Raw genomic sequence first — 18737 nt, 5'->3', positions numbered from 1 at the left:
GAGGTCAGAAGAGGGTGTTGGACCCCTGAAACTGGAGTTATGGACAGTTGTTAGGTGCCATGTGGGTGCTAGGAACCAAACCTGGGTCCTCTGTGAGAGCAGCCAGTCCTCTTAATTTCAGAGCCATCTCTCCAGCCCCAAGGCTGAAGAACTCTTAAAGCTGAGCCCCACCCCCAGTGACCTGCTTCCTTCTGCAAGGCCACACCTCCTAAAACCTCCCAAAACAGCACCACCAATTGGAGACAAAATGCCCAAATACTTGGGGCCTATGAGGGACATTCTCATTCAAACCACAACATTAATAATTAAACATTTAAATGTCAAAGATGATTGAGTTGCTAGAGAAAACACAAAATGAAAGAAACAGGCTTAAAATAAAATGTCTTTATTTGACTACTGAATACATGCTTTTAGGACATTGATTACAGAGAATGGAATTCATCCAAAGGTAAAAACACTGGCAATAATACAAATATGACTTTGAATGCATCAAAGTGACAAATAGCTAATTAGCATTCTGTGTAGTCCACTCAAGGAACCCTCTTATCTGACCACCCTGCAGTTTAATTTAAACTTACTTGAGTCATGAGTATTTGGGACTGTCAAAAACAGAAAACAGCAAACCCCTAACTTCCATAGATATAAAATTAGAAAAAGCAAATAAATATGTAACAATTTTTGAAACAACAGGATTGACAATTAGAAACAGCTAAAATGTAGGTTTTAAAGAAAAAAAACACTGCTAACTAGTTTTTAATATTCATGTGTCAATATTTTGTTTTAGCATAAGACATTTAACACTCTATATTTAATTGGTATTTTAAATACAAGAATCAGCTCATCCCAGTACAGCAGAATGTTGGGAATTCAGTTCTCGGCTCCTCTGGGTGCTAGAGCATCAGTAAGACGAGTCTCAGGATCATCATGAGGCTGAATTAAAATAAGAAGAAAGAGGAGGATCACTTTGCTGGACAGGATGGTCACATGCTGCTATCCCTTGGCTTCCAGGGCCCAACCTCAGCTCTCCTTGGAGCCGGGGTGGATCATTATTCTTGTGTTCTAACTTCCCAGATGCAACTGAAAAATGTTCCCCGAACAAATGAGAGAAATAAAACCCCACTGTTCTGACAACCTAGGATGAGGGCTTAGGGAAGAAAAGTTGGGGAGAAACACAAACTTTCAAAAGCTACCCAAGAGAAACTACTTGAGAAATTAATCAAGGAGAAATTTGGTGGGGGATGTTATTACAATATCAGGAACTTTGTACCATCTGGGCCCGTCTCTTCTTGATCATTAAGCTCTATTTTTGATCTTTCTGCACACCACAGGATCATAACTGGAAAGCTGTCCTTGGTAATCACACCACCTCCCAAAAAACCCCTCAAGGAAATTCTACAGAAAAATGGAGACAAATTCTACCACTAGTCTGAATTATTTCCTTCCTATCTTGGATTACACACGCAGACATTTTTAAACATTGGGTCATTCTGTATTTGGTGTGTTTTGATCATGTTTTTGTATTTTATTATGTCATTAATACTTTTTAATTCCACTAAGTGGTTTTTGGAAGCATGACATGTAAAGTCCTGCTCAATATCCTATTAAATGGATGAAACATTTACTGGGACATGTCTTAGTGGTGAATTTCAAAGCAGTTCAGACATTTTTCAGCTTATCATGTATTTTCCATTAGAAACAAAACTGCAATGAATGTCAGGCTTTGTGTACTTCTTAGAAATAATTTCCATGTCTGGAAAGATGGCTCAGCAGTTAAGAGCACTAGCTGCTCTAGCTAGGTAAGAGCACTAGCTGCTTTTGTTTGGTCCCCAGCACCCACATGATGGTTAACAACCATCCCTAACTCCAGTACCAGGGGATCTGACAACCTCTCCAACCTCCATGAGCACTGCGTAACACAGGTGCATTTGCATACATGCAGGTAATACACTCATACACATAAAATAAAAAATAATAAAATATTTTAAAAAATCAGCACTTTGATATGCTGGCAGAGGAAAGCATGACACAGAACAGTTCTTACCTCAAGCCTGCAACCAGGCCAGCAGGCACTATTGTCTTGGACCTCTTGAATCTCACACCCATTATGGTAGCCAGGATGAAAGCTGTAACTGAAATCCAGTCACAGCAAATTAGAGTTTCAAATATGCCATCAACACTTTTTGTGAAAAAAGATACCATCTTGAAGCTCTCAGCACAATAACTATTATGTGTAAGTATTAAATGCTATTTTCTTTTTTAAAAAATGGCATGGTGGCACACGCCTTTAATTCCAGCACTTGGGAGGTAGAGGCAGGCCAATCTCTGTGAGTTCAAGGCCAGCCTGGTCTACACAGTGAGTTCCAGGACAGCTGGGGCTACAGGGAGACCCTGTCTCAAAAAGACCAAAAAATTTTTTTTATTTATTATTTTTATTTTATGTGTATGAGTGTATTGCCTGCATGTATGTAAGTGCACCCATGTTGCGCAGTGCCTGAGGAGGTCAGAAGAGGGCATCAGATCTCCTAGAACTGGAGTTACAGGCAGTTGTTAGCTGCCATGTGGGTGCTGGAATTGAACCCAGGTCCTCTGCAAGAGCAGTCTGTGCTCTTCACCACTGAGTCATCTCTCCAACCCCACTGAATGCTGTTTTCTTATAAACAACAAAAACAACAAAGCCTTCTATTCAAATACCTTACAAACTAGTTCATCAAAAAGTTTCTAAGTAAACAAACATGTTAAAATCCATTCTTAAAAGATCTTCAAAAAATTCTTTTCCTAACCTAAATTTCTATTCCTAGTTTACCCTTAGAGGGTAGGGACTATACTTTATTCAACTTTTCTCAGAAACAATACATAGTTATACTTGGACCCACAAGAGACACTCAGCAAATGTTTAAATAATTGTCAGGATAATAACAAATGTTTCTTTTTAAAGCAAGATCTGAATGTAGTATTCTATCTTTCTTTTCTGACACAGTATTATTATGACTATCTCTAGAATATACCATTCCATCTTTATTTTCTGACAGAATATTATTATAACTACCTGTAGCCTATATTTAAAATAAGAGGAGAAAAAATCCCACCAAGTTTCTTTTTCTTCCTCAAATTTAAACTAATGTAATTTTGTTTTCATTTGTATTTTCCTCTATTAGGAGTGTTTAGTAAATAAGGTGGATGTGCTGGTACATACTACGTACTTGTTTTCTTTAATTTGTTTTACATTCATTTATTTATTTTATGTGTGTGCATGCCACCCACGTGTGGAGTCACAGGACAAGTTGCAGGGTCAGTTCTCCTCTACCAAGTGTGTCCCAGGGATGAGACTCAGGTTGTTAAGCTTGGCAGCAAATACCTTTACCCACTGAGCTGTTGTGACGACCCCATACTTATAATTCAAGCCTGCTGGAAGTAGAAACAGGAGGATTATGAATCTGAGTCCAGCTTAGGCTACATAGGTAGTTGCTACGTAACTAAATCCTATTTCAAAACCCAAAAACAAACCAAAAAGAGAGAAAAAGGAAAGAAAGATAAAAAAGATAGAGAATTAGAGAAATTTTTCTTAATCTAGTTTTCCAAAATGTCACTGTAATTTTTTTCTTTTCAGTCAGACAAAGAAAACCAAGTATTTTAGGGGTTTAAACACGGGCTTCCTGGGCATTCTTTCACCAAGCCCAAGGGGAGGAAGCAGAAAAAGGAGGCAGCTTTGCTGGTCTAGATCACCTTAAGGCATGGCTGAATGTAAAAGCTACCTGCAGATTACACAGAATGATGCTAGGCTGTATAAAATACTTTCACAGCAACTTGAAAGCCATATACATTTAAGGAAGCTGAAAGAACAGCTAGTAATAAGTCTATGCTCTTTCTTATTTAATTTTCTTGTAGCTCATTGTATAGAAACATAAGATGAAAGGCTGATCACTATTTTTGATGAGGACTGTCTAGAAAGAAACAAGTGTGTTTAATGTTGACCCAGGCACACGGCCATTTAACTCTTGACAACCATTTTTATAGTAAATGTAGTATAGAGGGTCAAGCGAACATTTTCCAGGTCAAGTCTCTGCAAATGGGAAGAACACCTTACTTACACAGAGATATTTTGACATCCCGCTTGTCATTAGAGACACGGTAAGCTCCATAGCCAGCCAAAAATCCAACACAAAGACCACCAATCAAAGATGGAACTCCACCTGGGGAAGAAAGAGACGGGGATTATATGGATTGGAGAGATGCCTTAGCAGTTTAGAGTGCATACTGCTCTTGCAGAAGACCTGAGTTCAATTCCCTGTACCCTGTTGGGAATCTCCCAACTACCTATAAATCAACCTCCAGGGAGATTTGATGCCTTTGGCCTCCAAGGGCACCTGTACCCACATACCCCACAACACACACACACACACACACACACACACACACACACACACAAACACACAACTAAGAATAATAAAATAAGTATTTTAAAAATGTTTTTTATTTGTGTTTTTATGAGTGTATTGCCTGCACGTAGGTAAGTGCACCCATGTTGTTCAATGCCTGTGGAGGACAGGAGGACTTTGGATCCCCTGGAACTGGAGTTACGGGCAGTTGTTAGCTGTCATGTGGGTATGCTGGAATTCAAACCTGGGTCTTCTGAAAGAACAACCAGTGTTCTTAACCACTGAGCCAGCTCTCCAGCCCAATAAGTATTTCTTTTAAAAGAAGAGAATTACAAAGAGAATCACAAAACAATAGGAATTCATTCCATAATTTCAAGTCTAGTATATGCACCTTCTTATTAGGGCATCATAAGAGACTGGAGCCAAATTAAGTATGGTCCTCTTCACATCTAGTTTATAGGAAATGAGTTTCACGTAGAACCAAAAATGCAAGGTAGAAGAACCTGAATACACAGAAATGCGGAAGCTAGGCATCTTGTGTGAGAGTAAAAAAGTCCTGCTGGGACCACTCTGCTTCTCCCACCCTACCATCCCCCCTGACCCCCAATCTCCTTGGCACCATCTTTTTACTAAGGCGTTATGATGACAGGAAATGAGATTCTTAGGAATTTTTATCTCACAAGAATAAGGAGGGTAGTGCCATGCAGGACAAGCAAAGGTTCTGTCTTGAATGATTAACAAATATTCTAGTCTCGAAATGTCAGTGTTCAAGAATGAATGAGCCTATTCTGAGAAAGTGGACGTCACAACTAGCCTGTCCCTAACCAGTCCACATACCCCAGGGCATTGTGACAAACACTGGGCACTTCCTGTGTAATGGACAGAGAGTTACATGTTGGTGACACTGTGAATAAGATGCATATAATCCTTGCTTCGGAGAGCTCAAGGAATTTAGAATCTAAAGGATTAGGTCCCTAGTTAGAACAAAAGTATCTTTATATTTTAAATGACTATCGGGAATTCAACTATGTATCTGTATCAGTCCATGCAGGTATGCGTGTGCACACACGCACAGACACACATAGAAACACGAAGACATACACAAACATATACACACACAGATATACACACATACACACACAGAGTCACAGACACACAGACACACATAGAAACACAAAGACGTACACAGATATAGACACACAAACACACACACATACACACAGAGACATACATAGATACACAGACACAGACATACACACAGAAACACATAGAAACACAAAGACATACACAGTCATAGACACAGACACATACACACAGACATACATAGACACAGACACACACACACATAGACATACACAGACACACATACATACATACAGACACACACATACAGACATACATAGACACAGACACAGATACACACACACACAGCCTAAAAAAGGGAGCAGACATAATCAGATATTCCTTTTAGGTTTGTAATAGAAGTTATTTAAGCATGTCTTTGACAAATTGTTTTCAACAGCATTTATCAAGATTTATGAGGCATTTGCTTTTAAGCAGTTATTTAGTCATTTATCTGTCATGGTGGCAAAATATTTTAAAATCCATCTAAAGAAAGATTTATTTTGAATTAGTTTCAGAGATTCAGTCCAAAGTTGGATGGCTCCATTGCTTTGAAAGGGGGTGGGCATGGGCATTTCCACTGAAACACACACTGTCAATATTTTTCAGTTTTTAATCCAATTCCATAAAAGATGCACTTAATGATAAATAAATTCTGGGTTAAGATAGCAGACTAGAAGCTGCCCCTGTGTGACCCAGTAGGAGAGAAGACTCAGAATAGTAAGAAATAGATTTTATTTTCAATAGAAGACAGAAGAAGAGCTTTGAAACTTCAAAGATGGACTATCTGAAAAGCGCAGAGAAAAAGACAGGAGATACACTGAGCACCAAGCCAAGCCAAACAGAGCTTTGGATTCAGGGTTCCCAGGAGTGGCTAAGGGATCAGAAACCTCATCCAGAATGTAAGCCAGGCAGTGCTGGGAAGAAGAGACTGGCAGTCCTACCCTCATAACAAGCCCAAGGCCCTCCAAGCCTCAACTCTAGTTGTAGGTTTTGGTGGGATGGTGACCCTTCTAGATAGGTAAGCAGTATGGAGGAATCCTCTTTAGTCATTCTGTATGACATGAAGAGCTGTGACCAGGTGCCATCTCTAGGGGGAAATCTATTATTTATTTATTTATTTATTTATTTATTTTTCAATTTTATTTATATTTATTTTATGTGTATGCATGTACTGCCTACATGTAGGTAAGTGCACTCGTGTTGTGCAATGCCCGCAGAAGATAGAAGAGGCTGTCGGATCCCCTGGAACTGGAGTTAAGACAGTTGTTAGCTGCCGTGTGGGTGCTGGGATTTGAACCCGGGTCTTCTGCAAGAACAGTCAGTGTTCTTAACCGCTGAGCCATCTCTCCAGCCCTGGAATCTATTATTTAAAACTGAGTTGCCCTGGTACCTGAGAACAGGGAACAACCACAGGTCAGGAGGTCTGACTTTAGCCATAGAGGAAGAAACAGCCCAAGGAGGCAGCTGTGGAGAGTTGGGGGGCCGACACTGACAAGCCAAAACACAGAGGCAGCAGTACCTCAGTTGAGGCAGTGGGGTTCACAGAAATGTGCCTCCACCTTTGTGCATAGGAGCAGACCTCATCAACTAAGAATAGCCCTGGAGTTTACTAGTCCTGTGCCTGAGGTCAGTGGTGGTCAACCTCTGGAGCCACCTACCTCTCCTTCACTGATGTCAAGCTGAAAACTCCAAAGCTCCAGCTGTCATCCTGACATGCACAGCTGCATTCCTCCAGCAGGGTGACCAACACTTAGGCAGTCTTAAAAGTATGAAGACAAGTCTTAGGTCTCTGCAGATCTCAGGAATATGGTGGCTGCCCATACCCCAGCACATTTTGGAAACGCTGTGAGCTAGAACATTAGCTACCTCCTCTGAGCGCTAGGAACGGGGCATCTTGAGAGGGTGAGAGAAATTGCTCACTCAAGATTGCAGAGCTAAGTATGATCAGCAAAGACCCTAGGAATGCAAAGAAGGGAGGCTACAGGAAATATCAAGTTTTAACAAAAAATATTTTATTTATTATTTTTATTTTATGTGTATGCATGTATTGCCTGTGTGTAGGTAAGTACACCCATGTCATGCAATGCCCACGGAGGACAGAAAAGGCTGTCGGACCCCCTGGGACTGGAATTATGGACAGATGTTAGCTGCCATGTGGGTGCTGGAATTTGAACTTGGGTCTTCTGCAAGAACAGTGAGTGTTCTCAGCTTCTGAGCCATCTCTCCAGCCTCAGTATCAAGTTTTTGAGTCCCAAAAGGAAGTTGCTTCAACACGTCATCTTTATGTGTGTGTGTGTGAGAGAGAGAGAGAGAGACAGACAGACAGACAGACAGACAGAGACAGAGAGACACAGAGAGACAGAGAGATAGAGAGAGACAAAGAGTTATGCATGTGGGGCATAGGTATGTGCAGGTGCGCTCTCCCGTGTGTGCACAAATAGAGGCCAGAGGTCGACTTCAAGTATCTCCCTATCATTCTCCACCTTTTTTTTTTTTTTTTTGAGACAGGGTCTTCCTGTAGCCCCAGCTGTCCCAGAACTTGCTATGTAGATCAGGCTTACCTCAGTCTCACAAGAGATCTGCCTGCTTCTGCTTCCAAGTGCTAGGATTAAAGGCATGCCCAGATCTACCTTAGCTTTTGAGAAAGGCTACCTCACTGAACCTGAAGCTTGTTTCAGCTAGAGTGACAGGCCAATGAGCCCCAGGAGCATGAGCCCCTGAATGTCTCTGTCTTTATCACCGCCCCAGCACTGGGGTTACAGATGCACCACCTCACCCAGGTTTAGTTTGGTGCTGGGATCTGAATGCAGGTCCTCATGCTTGTGCAGCAAATACTTTACACATTGAGCATCTCTCCAGCCCCACTTTTACTGTCGTCTTTTCTTTTCCTTATCCCCCTGTACGTCCCTGCTTCTTCCTTTTATTACATTTTTAGAAGTGCTTTTACTTTACCATATTTTAAAGAAAAGTGTATTTTTAGTTTTAATCCCTGTCATACATTCATCTAATTTTGTTTATACATTTTTTTCTATTATTGGGCAATCTTTATTCTTTCACTTTCTTGGATTTCTCTCTCTTTTTTTAGTATTTATGTGTGCCAATTTTTCTTTCTACTATGCTTTTAGTATTAATTTGACTTTATCTTATTGTTACTTATTTTTTATAAATTCCTCTTTTTACATCTGTTTTTTGCTTTTAGCTTTCTAATTATTGGGAAATCTTTAAAGCTTTTTTATTTAATTGAATTTTATATGTCTGAGTATTTTGTGTGCATGTATGTAAATACACCTGAACACATGATCCCAAGGATGCCAGAAGAGGGGGTCAGATTCCCCGGAACTGGAGTTAAGGATTTTTGTTAGCTGCCATGTGGGTGCTGAGAACTGAACCCGGGTCAACTGCAAGAGCAGCCAGTGCTCTTAATCACTGAGCCACATGGTGGCTAACAACCATCTGGAACTCCAGTTCCATGGGATTTGACACCCTCTCCTGGCCTTTGTGGGTATTGCATGGCATAGATGCATTTACATGCATGTAGGCAATACATTCATACACATAAAATAAAAGTGAATCAAATATTCTTATGAAAGGAATCTACAGGATAGGAGAAGCTGAGCATTAAACTGAAGGCATAGAGAAGCTAAGTAATGGCCATTTTGTCTCCAAGTGTTTCTGCATCCAACGTTCTCTCTCTCTCCTTTCATTTTACTCTCAGAATAATAGCACATCTCTCATCTACAACTCTAAAATCAGGAAAGCTCAAAACAATGTACTTTAAGCTCTGGAAGTTAATAACTGTCAGAAAACACTGTTGTATCCAGCAAAGCTATGCTTTGAATTTGGCAGAGAAGGAAAGACATTCCCAGAGAAGCACAAACTAATGTAGTTCATGACCACCAACTTTGCAGAAGACACTTAAAACAAAGCTACAGATAGAGGAAGAAGGCAGTCTTAATCATGAGAGCACAGCAAAGAATAAAACTCATGAGAACAGATGAACAAAGGAGAGCCAGGGAGTCCATGATGTCCAACAGCCATTCAGCAAAACCCCTAATACATAGGAGTGAAAGGGAAGAACAGATAATAATCCAACCAATCAGAAAACCCACAGCATTACAAGAATTAGTTAACATCTTTAAATAAAAACCTTACGTGTAAATGACCCATATCCACCAACAGACAGTCATAGACTAGCTAACTACATTAAAGAAAAACAAACAAACTAGATTTGGCTCAAGAAACACACCTCATTGGTGAAGACACTCAAGAGACTGAGTCAAAGGACATTCAATTTATTAAGTAAACAGCCCAGAACAAGCTGGTGCAGAGAGCAGATAAAGTAGGCTTCAAATCAAAATTAGTTAGAAGAGATAATAGTAATAAAAAGAACAATTCATCAAGAGAATTTAGCAATTATAAATATATGTAACTAAATTTGGGGGCTTTCAATTCCATAAAACACACACTAACGAATAGAAAAAGTCAGAGAGGTTCAGAGTCAATAATAGTGGCCCACTCTCATCTTTAGCTGGGTCATCAAATCAAGAAACCAACCAAGAAACTTCAGAGTTAAACTATACCATAGATCAAATGAACATTAACAGATATATTATATCCAACAGGTACAAAATACACATTCTTCTCTCCAGCCCATGGAACTGTTTCTAAAATAGTCCACATTCCAAACCACAAAGCAAGCTTTAACAAATACGTAAAAATAAAAATAATTTCTTGTATCTTATAAGAAATTCAGGAGGAACTTTAAAAATTCCTAGAACTGAATAAAAATTTGGTGGGAAGAGGGGGACCAGGAGGAAGGGGTACAGGGAGGAGGGAGAACAGCTTGGAAAGGAGCCACACAGGAACAGTACAGTGACACATGTATGAAAATGTCATCATGAAATAGAGAGATGTTCAGAGCTAAAGAGCACTGGCTGCTCTTGTAGAGGACCTGGGTTCAATTCCCAGCACTCAGATGGCAGCTAACAACCACCTGTAACTCCAGTTCCAGGGGAATTCAATGCCCTTGTCTGACCTTCAGAGGCATTGCACCACACAGGTGCACTTAACACACATGCAGCCAATACACTCATGCACATAAAATAAAAACAAATAAAATATTAAAATTTTTTTATTATGAATATAAAGTTCAGAAATGTCTAAGTATTTATAACAGAAATATTAAGTAATTAAACACTTCATATCTTTATTATTTAGTGAGCTTACAAAATTATGATGTGCCCCTAAAAGCTAATGATCTCATTCTTTATTTCTGAACATATAAATGGATAATGAGTTATTATAAAAAGCGATACTACCAATATTTACATATATAATGAAATAGAACATTCTCAGGACCAGAAAAGACATCTAACTCTTCCTTCTTTGTTTATAATTTATTCTCAAATTAAGTATCCTTAAATAAAATGTTTTAGTTTTGTGTAAATGGAAAAAAAATGATATTGCCTTGAAAGTTAATTAATTATGTGGGTCATAACTGCAGGTGAAGAGAGGCCCAGAAGCCCCAGGCTAGAACAGTCTGAGATGCTCTGCCTCACATGACTTCCTTCCCTTCATGAATCCCTCCCATGACATGCTGGTTCTCAGGCACCTCCGAGGCATCTTTAGCTTCTTTTCGTGCTTAGGGATCCTCAGAAGATCCCATTTCTCTATTAAATCTTTTTGATAAACAACTTGTACAGGGTATGGTGGTGCACTCTTATAATCTCGGTACTTGGGAGATGGAGACAAGAAGATCAATGGCAAATGTAAGGCCAGCAAAGGCTACAAGATTCCGTTTAAAAAAAAAAAAAAAAACAAAAAAAAAAATAAGAAAAGAAAAGAGAAAAAGTTTTAGGCTTACCTCGCCGCCTATATCCCAAAATACTTCCAAATGTCACAAGGGCTGCATAACCAAAACCAACCAGGTCCATTAGTGAGGATACAGTTCTATAAAGAAAGGGCAAGAGACACATCATACAGTTTTGGAGAACAAATGCATATAAAAGTAATAAGTAGCCAGGCATGGTGGCGCACACCTTTAATCCCGGCACTCAGGAGGCAGAGGCAGGCGGATCTCTGTGAGTTCAAGACCGGCCTGTTCTACATAGTGAGTCCCAGGACAGTTGGGGCTACAGGGAGACCCTGTCTCAAAAAGACCGAAAAAAAAAAAAAAAAAGTAATAAGTAGTCCACAAAACCAAAGAAGAGGAGGTTTAATCTTTACCTCTTACAACATAATAGCTGATATCCCCTGTCCTCATCATGGTAAACACACTTGGGGGTACTCTTCAGACTGATTCTTCTTTGCTTGTCTAGACCTGTTGTACCCACAGCTGTTTAAGTGACTTCTGTTTTGGTTATCCAGGTCTCTGACTGAACTTGTATAACACAAAACTTTCCTTTACACTTTAACACCTGCAATACCTTCTTTACCTCAACCCACAAAACAGTCAACACCTGAACCCACTATCCTCTACACCTTGGCCCCAGCCTCTGCCCTCAAATACTTCTCCATCAACCCTCTGGAATGTGTCATCAGATGCAGCGAGTGGTTCTGCCTCCTCTACATTCCTTTGCTTTTGCAACTCCATCTTTCAAAGCCTTCATATTTGTGTGAATATTTATCTTTCCATCCTCCCCACAATGCACAGCAAAAGAAGTGTTACATGGATTTTGCTTGGTACTTGAAATGAGGATTCACTTTGATTATCTGCTTTGTACCAACTTCCCTGTGGCAGAGACAGACATTCTTAATCAGTGGTAAATCATTAAACATGATGATGGAACCCTGGCCCAAAACTAACTGCACGCCATGGCATCCTGTAGTACACCACAGACCACTTGAAGCATATCCAGTGTGAGATATTCCAATGAAGCCCTGCCCTGGGTTATTCAAGATCCAGCAGGAAGCAAGATGGTTACAGGTTGGCAATAAACTACTAGCCTTGAGCTGGCTGCTAATGTAAAGGTTTTGTCCCTCCCTCTCCCCAGGTCCCCCTAAGTGGGGGAAATAGATGAGATGTGTATATTTCCTTGGATTGTTAAATTCTACAATTACTGGTGTACTTTAATATCTTACTTTTTTAAAACATCTATTTACTTCCATGGGGGAAAAGTTGTTTGTAAATATGAGGGATGGGAATGGTGTATGAAGTTTCCTGTTCCTTTGGGGTGGGGGGGTGCTACTGGAGAGTGAGCCCAGGGTCTTGTACATTCTAGGAAAGCGTACTACCACCGACCTACACCCTTGGCCCTCTTGTGCCTTCTTTCAGTTTTCTCACTGCTTCTCCTTTATGTAAACCAGACTGACTCAGAACAGAACAGGTGTTAAGATCTTGGAGTCACTTAGAACTTACTATAAACCAGGCGTGGTAGTTCATGTTTGTACTCTCAGCACTGAGAGCTTGAGGCAGGTGGATTTCCAGGAATTCAAAGGCCAATCTTCACAAGCCAAAGCTACAGAGTGAAACCCTCCCTCAAATAAGACAAAATAAAATACAACAAAAATCCTTATTGAGAGGTCACAGAATAGGAAGCAACACACAAAGACCCCACATCTGGAAAAGAACTAACCCAGGAGACCTCATCTGTGCCAGCAAAGTGACTCCAAGGGGCATAACATAAAGGAAGGAGCTGTGTTCAAAACCATCTGCTGAGTGAATGACAGATAAAGACAGTAACAAGGGTAACAAAGAAGATCATGCTTTTGGGTAACTACCACGTGACAGGCCCTCTTCCATCTCATATCATCCCAATCACGACCCAAACTTCATGAAGGAAATGCTATTGCAATCAGTATTTTCCAGATGAGGAAACTGAGGCACAGAGAAGGCAAGTGATGCCCTAACTTTACACAGCACAACCAAGATATCAGTTTCAGGCATGTGTCACTCCTCAACACTATGCAATACCATCCAGAACTGGATTACTTGGAGGAACAAAGTGAATAAGCAAATGAAATTGATGCTGTTCAGAGGTCTCCACTGTGGATTCTTCTACTTGGCTCACACCTTGAAATTGTGACCACTGGACATCACCTTCCATCTGGTGACTCACCCTCTTCTGCCCCAGGGGCATCTCACAGGAATAATAATATTTATTACTGTGGTACCATGTATGTTGGCTTCAAGCTTTCTAGCTGTGCAAAATTAGGTGCATTCCTTAATTGCTGTGTAACTCAGTTTCTCCACCTTTACAAAAGGAAAATAAAAGTATCTAGCTCACAGGGCTACTGTGAAAATTAAATGAATTAAAATACTAGAAGAGTGCCTGACACATACTGGGCATTCAATAAATATCAGCTCTTCTAGGCACAGAAAGACAAATACCACATGTTCTCACTTATATATGGACTCTAACAAGCTGATTGCACAAAAGTTACCAAACTCTCTAAGTTGTGTGGGGAGGGTGAGGATGGTTAAAAGGAACAGTGGTGCACTGCCTAGGATGAACAATTTCTAGCATTCCACAGCACAGCGGGATAACTGTGGTTGGCAACATGATGTATTTCAAAATAGCTAGTATACAGGATTTTGGATGCTCCTAGCATAAAGAAATGATAAATGTCAGAGGTGACAGCTATGTCAATTACTTTGATCTGAATAAATACTGATGCTGTATTGAATGCCACATTCTATTCTAAAAATATACATAATTAAAATGTGCCAATTAAAAATAAAGGCATATTTTTGGTGTGGTGGTGCTTGCCTTTAATCCCAGTCCTCAGGACATAGAGACAGGCAGATCTCTTTGAGATCAAGGCCAGCCTGGTCTATATAGTGAGTTCCAGGTGAACTGGGGTGACGAAGACCTTGTCAAATAAAACAAAAAACAATAAAAATAAAGGTACGTTAGCTTTTGAAGTAATAATAGTCTTTCGTTGTTCTATCCATTGTTAAGGTCATTATTCAGTACAATGAGGTAGAGAGTGAATTTGTTATTCAGGTATTCAAAGAATCATATCGTGTCACAACTGATATTTAAACTTCTTTGTTCAAGGCAGTCAAATTCAAGGGAAAGGCCACAAACACAGGCTCGTCTATACTTCCAAAACTCAGAGGACAGGTATCTAATGAGCTTCAGAGCCTAAGCAGGGATGTTCAGGGGATGCAGGGCCCCACCTGGGACCTTGGGGGAAAACAGGAATAAATATAGTGAACAAGGGCTGGAGAGATGTACTCAGCAGTTAAGAAAGAGCACTGGCTGTTCTTGCAGAGGACCCGAGTTCAATCCCAGCACTCACAAGGAGGCTAACAACAGTCCATAACTCCGGTTCCAGGGTATCTGATACCCTCTTCTGACCTTCATAGGCATTGAATGACATGAGTGCACTTACATACATGCAGGCAATACACTTATACACATCAACAAATAAAATGTCAAAAGAAAGCATAGTAAACAAGTTTTCCAGGCATAAGAACAAACATGCAAAGGCCTTGAGGGGTCAGAAAGCAAGGCGTGTTCTCAAAATAAAATACCGAGGGCCTGAGAAAGGAGCACCTAGTGAGAGACACAAGGCTGCAGATGCACACCAGCCCTGCAAAACCAGTCTGTGGTTCTTGCCCTAAAGTCAGTGGGGGGTCAAAGAAGCAGCCCTCACAATCAGGTTTAGATCCCAAGTGTTTCCTGGCGGCAGCAGAGGAAGATGAATTCAGTAAAGCAGGGAGATAAATCCGGAGATGGCTGTAGTAAACTTAGCAAGAACAGTCGATGATGGGATCCCACTCTAGAGAAATAGCAATAAACATGGAGGCAGATGAATTTGATAGAGTCAGGAGTTAGAACTAACAGTATGGAGGTAGGGAGAGATGGGCAGGGAAGTTGTAAGGATGACTCTCTCCTAGGTCTCTGACTTGGACCTCCAGGAGAGGTAGGGGTGGCCGAGTCTTCACACTTCTCCTGAGTCAGCTCTGGGCAGCAGCAGGTATATGGCGGGGAAAGAAGGACAGGACTCATGGAATACTGTCTGAGGTGCCAAGGCAGCCAAGAAGACACCATTGCTTACAGATTCTGAGCCTGGTAAGATAGACCATTCACAGCTGGGCTTGTTAAAGGCAAGCCCATGTTCCATTCATTTCTGGCCTGCTCATAGTTAGTACCAACCACACTGCCCTGCAGGAGGTAGGTACTAAGTAAATACTGAACGGATGAATGAGAGAATGAATGAGTTCACGGTGGGGCAAAAGAACTAAAAATATTCAGTAACTGCTCTACAATTCCCATGCACTGCCTGACCACCCCCAGGTATATTGCCAGGAACCCAACGGCTCCTTCATCTCCACAGAGAACTAAATGTTAAAGGAGGCAAAAATCAATCTATTTTAACCCTGGCAAAAAGCTTGTGTTCACTTAGAAAATTCAGAGAAAATTCAGTCATCTTTTTAGCTGCTTCTACACGGCCAGATCCAGTTGCTCGGGCCATAAGGAAACATTAAAACTAGAGGCTGTAAAAACTTGAAAGGAATAGGGTGTGGATGCGGGGACAAGGTCACCAATATTCCTGCTGCAGACCCCAGGCTGGGTACTGATAAAAGGCTAGAAATCACCTTGGCTTCACTGCGTTTAAAACGGAATGGCAATTCCCTGCTGGCGTCGGTCCCAAGTCTTCCAAAATTTGGAGCTCTAAGAGATCTCTAGATTATTAGATTCAAAGCATTTTCATAGAAGAATATAACAATCGCCCACCTTTCAGCTACGAGGGCGTGGGAGTCATTTTCAAGTTAAGTCTGGGTGAACCCTACCTACGACGCATTTGTTCATGAATTATTTGTTCATGAGTTCAGTGCACCACCATCACCAAGATCCCGGCTCTGGGAGGGTAGAAGGTAGGACAGGTGAGAGATTTAGGACTTCGAGAAGGCAGAAATTCAGGAAATTGGCAGGATGAGGAAAAGAAAATTCCTACAAGGGAAGCCTCCATTCCTGCACATCCCTTCCATCCGCAAGTCGCCTATACTGTTTGCTGTGAAGACCGAGGGGGTGGTAAGGAGGGCTGACGCTCAGCAAAGATCCTTTTATCTTGCCAGAAAATAGAGGGCAGAAAAGTTTCCTTTACAGGATGCACAGCTCACCTGCAGCCCCAAGCCCTTCCTGCAGCTGGAGAAGAGGGAAATCAGAGGCACGCAAGCGCAGTACTGCACTCCGGAAGCTGTGTCACCGCTGGCGCACTCCCGCTCCACCTTCCTGCACACAATACGGGCTCCTCTTCCCAGCTGCTGCGCGCATGTGCCTCTTTCTGCTTCTTCCCTACGTCCTGCCCCGCCTAGGAACCCCGGTGCAACTCTGCTGCAGTGGGAACCAAGATCCTGAGCACTCGCTCCTCTGCCCCGCCTGTGCTTGGTCCCTGAGTTCTGACCGAGGCCTGCTGCCTCCTGCAGGGCTGACTGACACCTGCAGTGCTTTGATAGGGTTTAGCGAGGATCCCCGAAGCTGGAAAGATTTTTAGCAGAGAAAAAGTTTGTCCTTCAAAGAACACCTATGTAACCTCTAATGACGCCAAACACTTCATATGCTGTCTACAGACTGTCCCCCTTTTCAGTGGAGCAGCTAACAACGTTCTGGAAGATGAAATAAGACCTCCAAAGTCAGATTCCAACTTCATACAGTCTCAAAACCTGAGCAACCGTCCATCACACTATGGGGTCATATAGATGTGGTTGTGATATCAAGCTCCTGCTTTAACACTGTCAGATCAGATTGCCAGGCTTAGATATCTGGAAGGAATGGTATTAGAACTCCAGAGTTGGAAAGCACTTTCGATCTTGCTTGTCCTTGGTAATCTGTGCGGGGCGGGGGAGGGGCGGGGGAACCACCTACTAACTTGAAACTGTGCCTCCCGGTAAATTCTCCTGTCACTCCAATTTTACCTTCTAGACTAAATACAATGTCTATGGCAGACCCTTTTCCTTACACAACGGCTGTCCACGGATTTGAAGAAAGTTCTTGGATTCTGTGAGGTTGGGAATAATAGAATTCCCCAGAACACAAAAGAACTTAACATATACATTAAATCCTGTGAAATTTGTTTGCTGAACCTATTCTCTGCACATAAAAGAATTTCATGGAAGTAACATGACTGTGTCTTGTCATGAGAGATCTACATTGGTCCTAAGGTGTTAACCAAACAAGGGAAGAGTCACAGGACAATTGGCTGTAAGACACAGGGACTTGGAAGCAGTGGTGTCCTGGTTTGCCCTTGAGTTCTCCCAGCTCTCCTTCCGACCCCCTGCTGTGCAGTCGTCATCCCAGCCTTCTCACTCTCCTGACTGCCAGAACACTTTCTCTATTCAGAATAAAACTAAAACCCTCTCGGAAAGCTTTATAATTCCCATTATATGGCCTAGGTAAACGTTTGCCGTTTGTACTTTAGCTCTGAAATTGAAGGGTTTTTGTTTGGTCAGTGCTGGGATTTGAACACAGTGCTTTGTGCACTCCAGCACTTAGGGATTCTATCACCAAGATACACCCTAAGGCCGAGCAGTAGGGTTAATGTTGTGGTTCAGAGTAGATGCTCTGAGATTTCTGCTACTTAACTATCAAAAGAGAGAAACAGCCTCAACATACGCCTATTCAATTACGTTTCAACCCAACCTAAAATAACATCTCTTTATATGACATTGGAATGCCATAGTGTCAGACATGTGGGAACAGGATTGTTCTTAGGCAGAAGGACCTTGTCATCTAAACTGAGCCATCAGCTGTCACCTGCTTCAGTGAAAGGTCAGGGTGGAGTCCAGAATGAGGGTGCAGCAAAGCCTTTTTCTTCTATCAACTGAATAGAGCTACCTAGTCATGAGCCACCGCAGAGACTCACAGCTTACAGTGTAGTTTCAGCCCCTTTGTCATTCTGGAGGAACGCACAAAATAAAATGATGAGCTCTCAAAGGTAGCTAGTTTTATGAATGTACTGGTTTATAATTTTTGGGTTATGCCTAATTATTAACATAATTCAAAATAGTACTACAAATAAATCCTAATAATTAACTGATCCTTAGTGATTATAGATACAGGTACTAATATTGCTATGGTTTGCTGCCTATTTTCCCAATGGAAAGAAATGATAAATTCAATTAGAGATTAGTGAAAATAGAAATTTCTTTTTTCCATTCAACTTCTCATGTCTTCTGATTTCTTAGGCCACTTTGAATTGTAGCTCCCACATGAAAAATTCTATATCTGTAGATGTGGGTACTGTGGTAGTTTGAATGAGCAGTGTCCTCCTAGGCTCAAGTATTTG

At 41.3% G+C, this 18737-nt stretch overlaps 1 protein-coding gene across 1 annotated transcript; it reads right to left on the bottom strand.

Annotated features, from left to right (window-relative positions):
* Positions 1 to 369: 369 nt before the first annotated feature.
* Tmem14a (transmembrane protein 14A) lies at positions 370 to 16740 on the bottom strand. The gene is made up of 5 exons (XM_008825203.3): positions 16573 to 16740; positions 11365 to 11450; positions 4089 to 4190; positions 2042 to 2129; positions 370 to 930 (listed from the first exon to the last, which is right to left on the bottom strand). Exons 2-5 carry the CDS (start codon positions 11432 to 11434, stop codon positions 891 to 893), a joined length of 300 nt encoding a protein of 99 aa, XP_008823425.1. The 5' UTR covers positions 11435 to 11450; positions 16573 to 16740; the 3' UTR covers positions 370 to 890.
* Positions 16741 to 18737: the final 1997 nt, after the last annotated feature.

Source organism: Nannospalax galili, unplaced genomic scaffold, assembly GCF_000622305.1.
Source record: "Nannospalax galili isolate Female #2095 unplaced genomic scaffold, S.galili_v1.0 scaffold329, whole genome shotgun sequence".
In the NCBI taxonomy this organism is placed as follows: domain Eukaryota; kingdom Metazoa; phylum Chordata; class Mammalia; order Rodentia; family Spalacidae; genus Nannospalax; species Nannospalax galili.
Note: the sequence above shows the minus strand (reverse complement) of the source record. Positions and strands in the feature narration are given on the sequence as shown.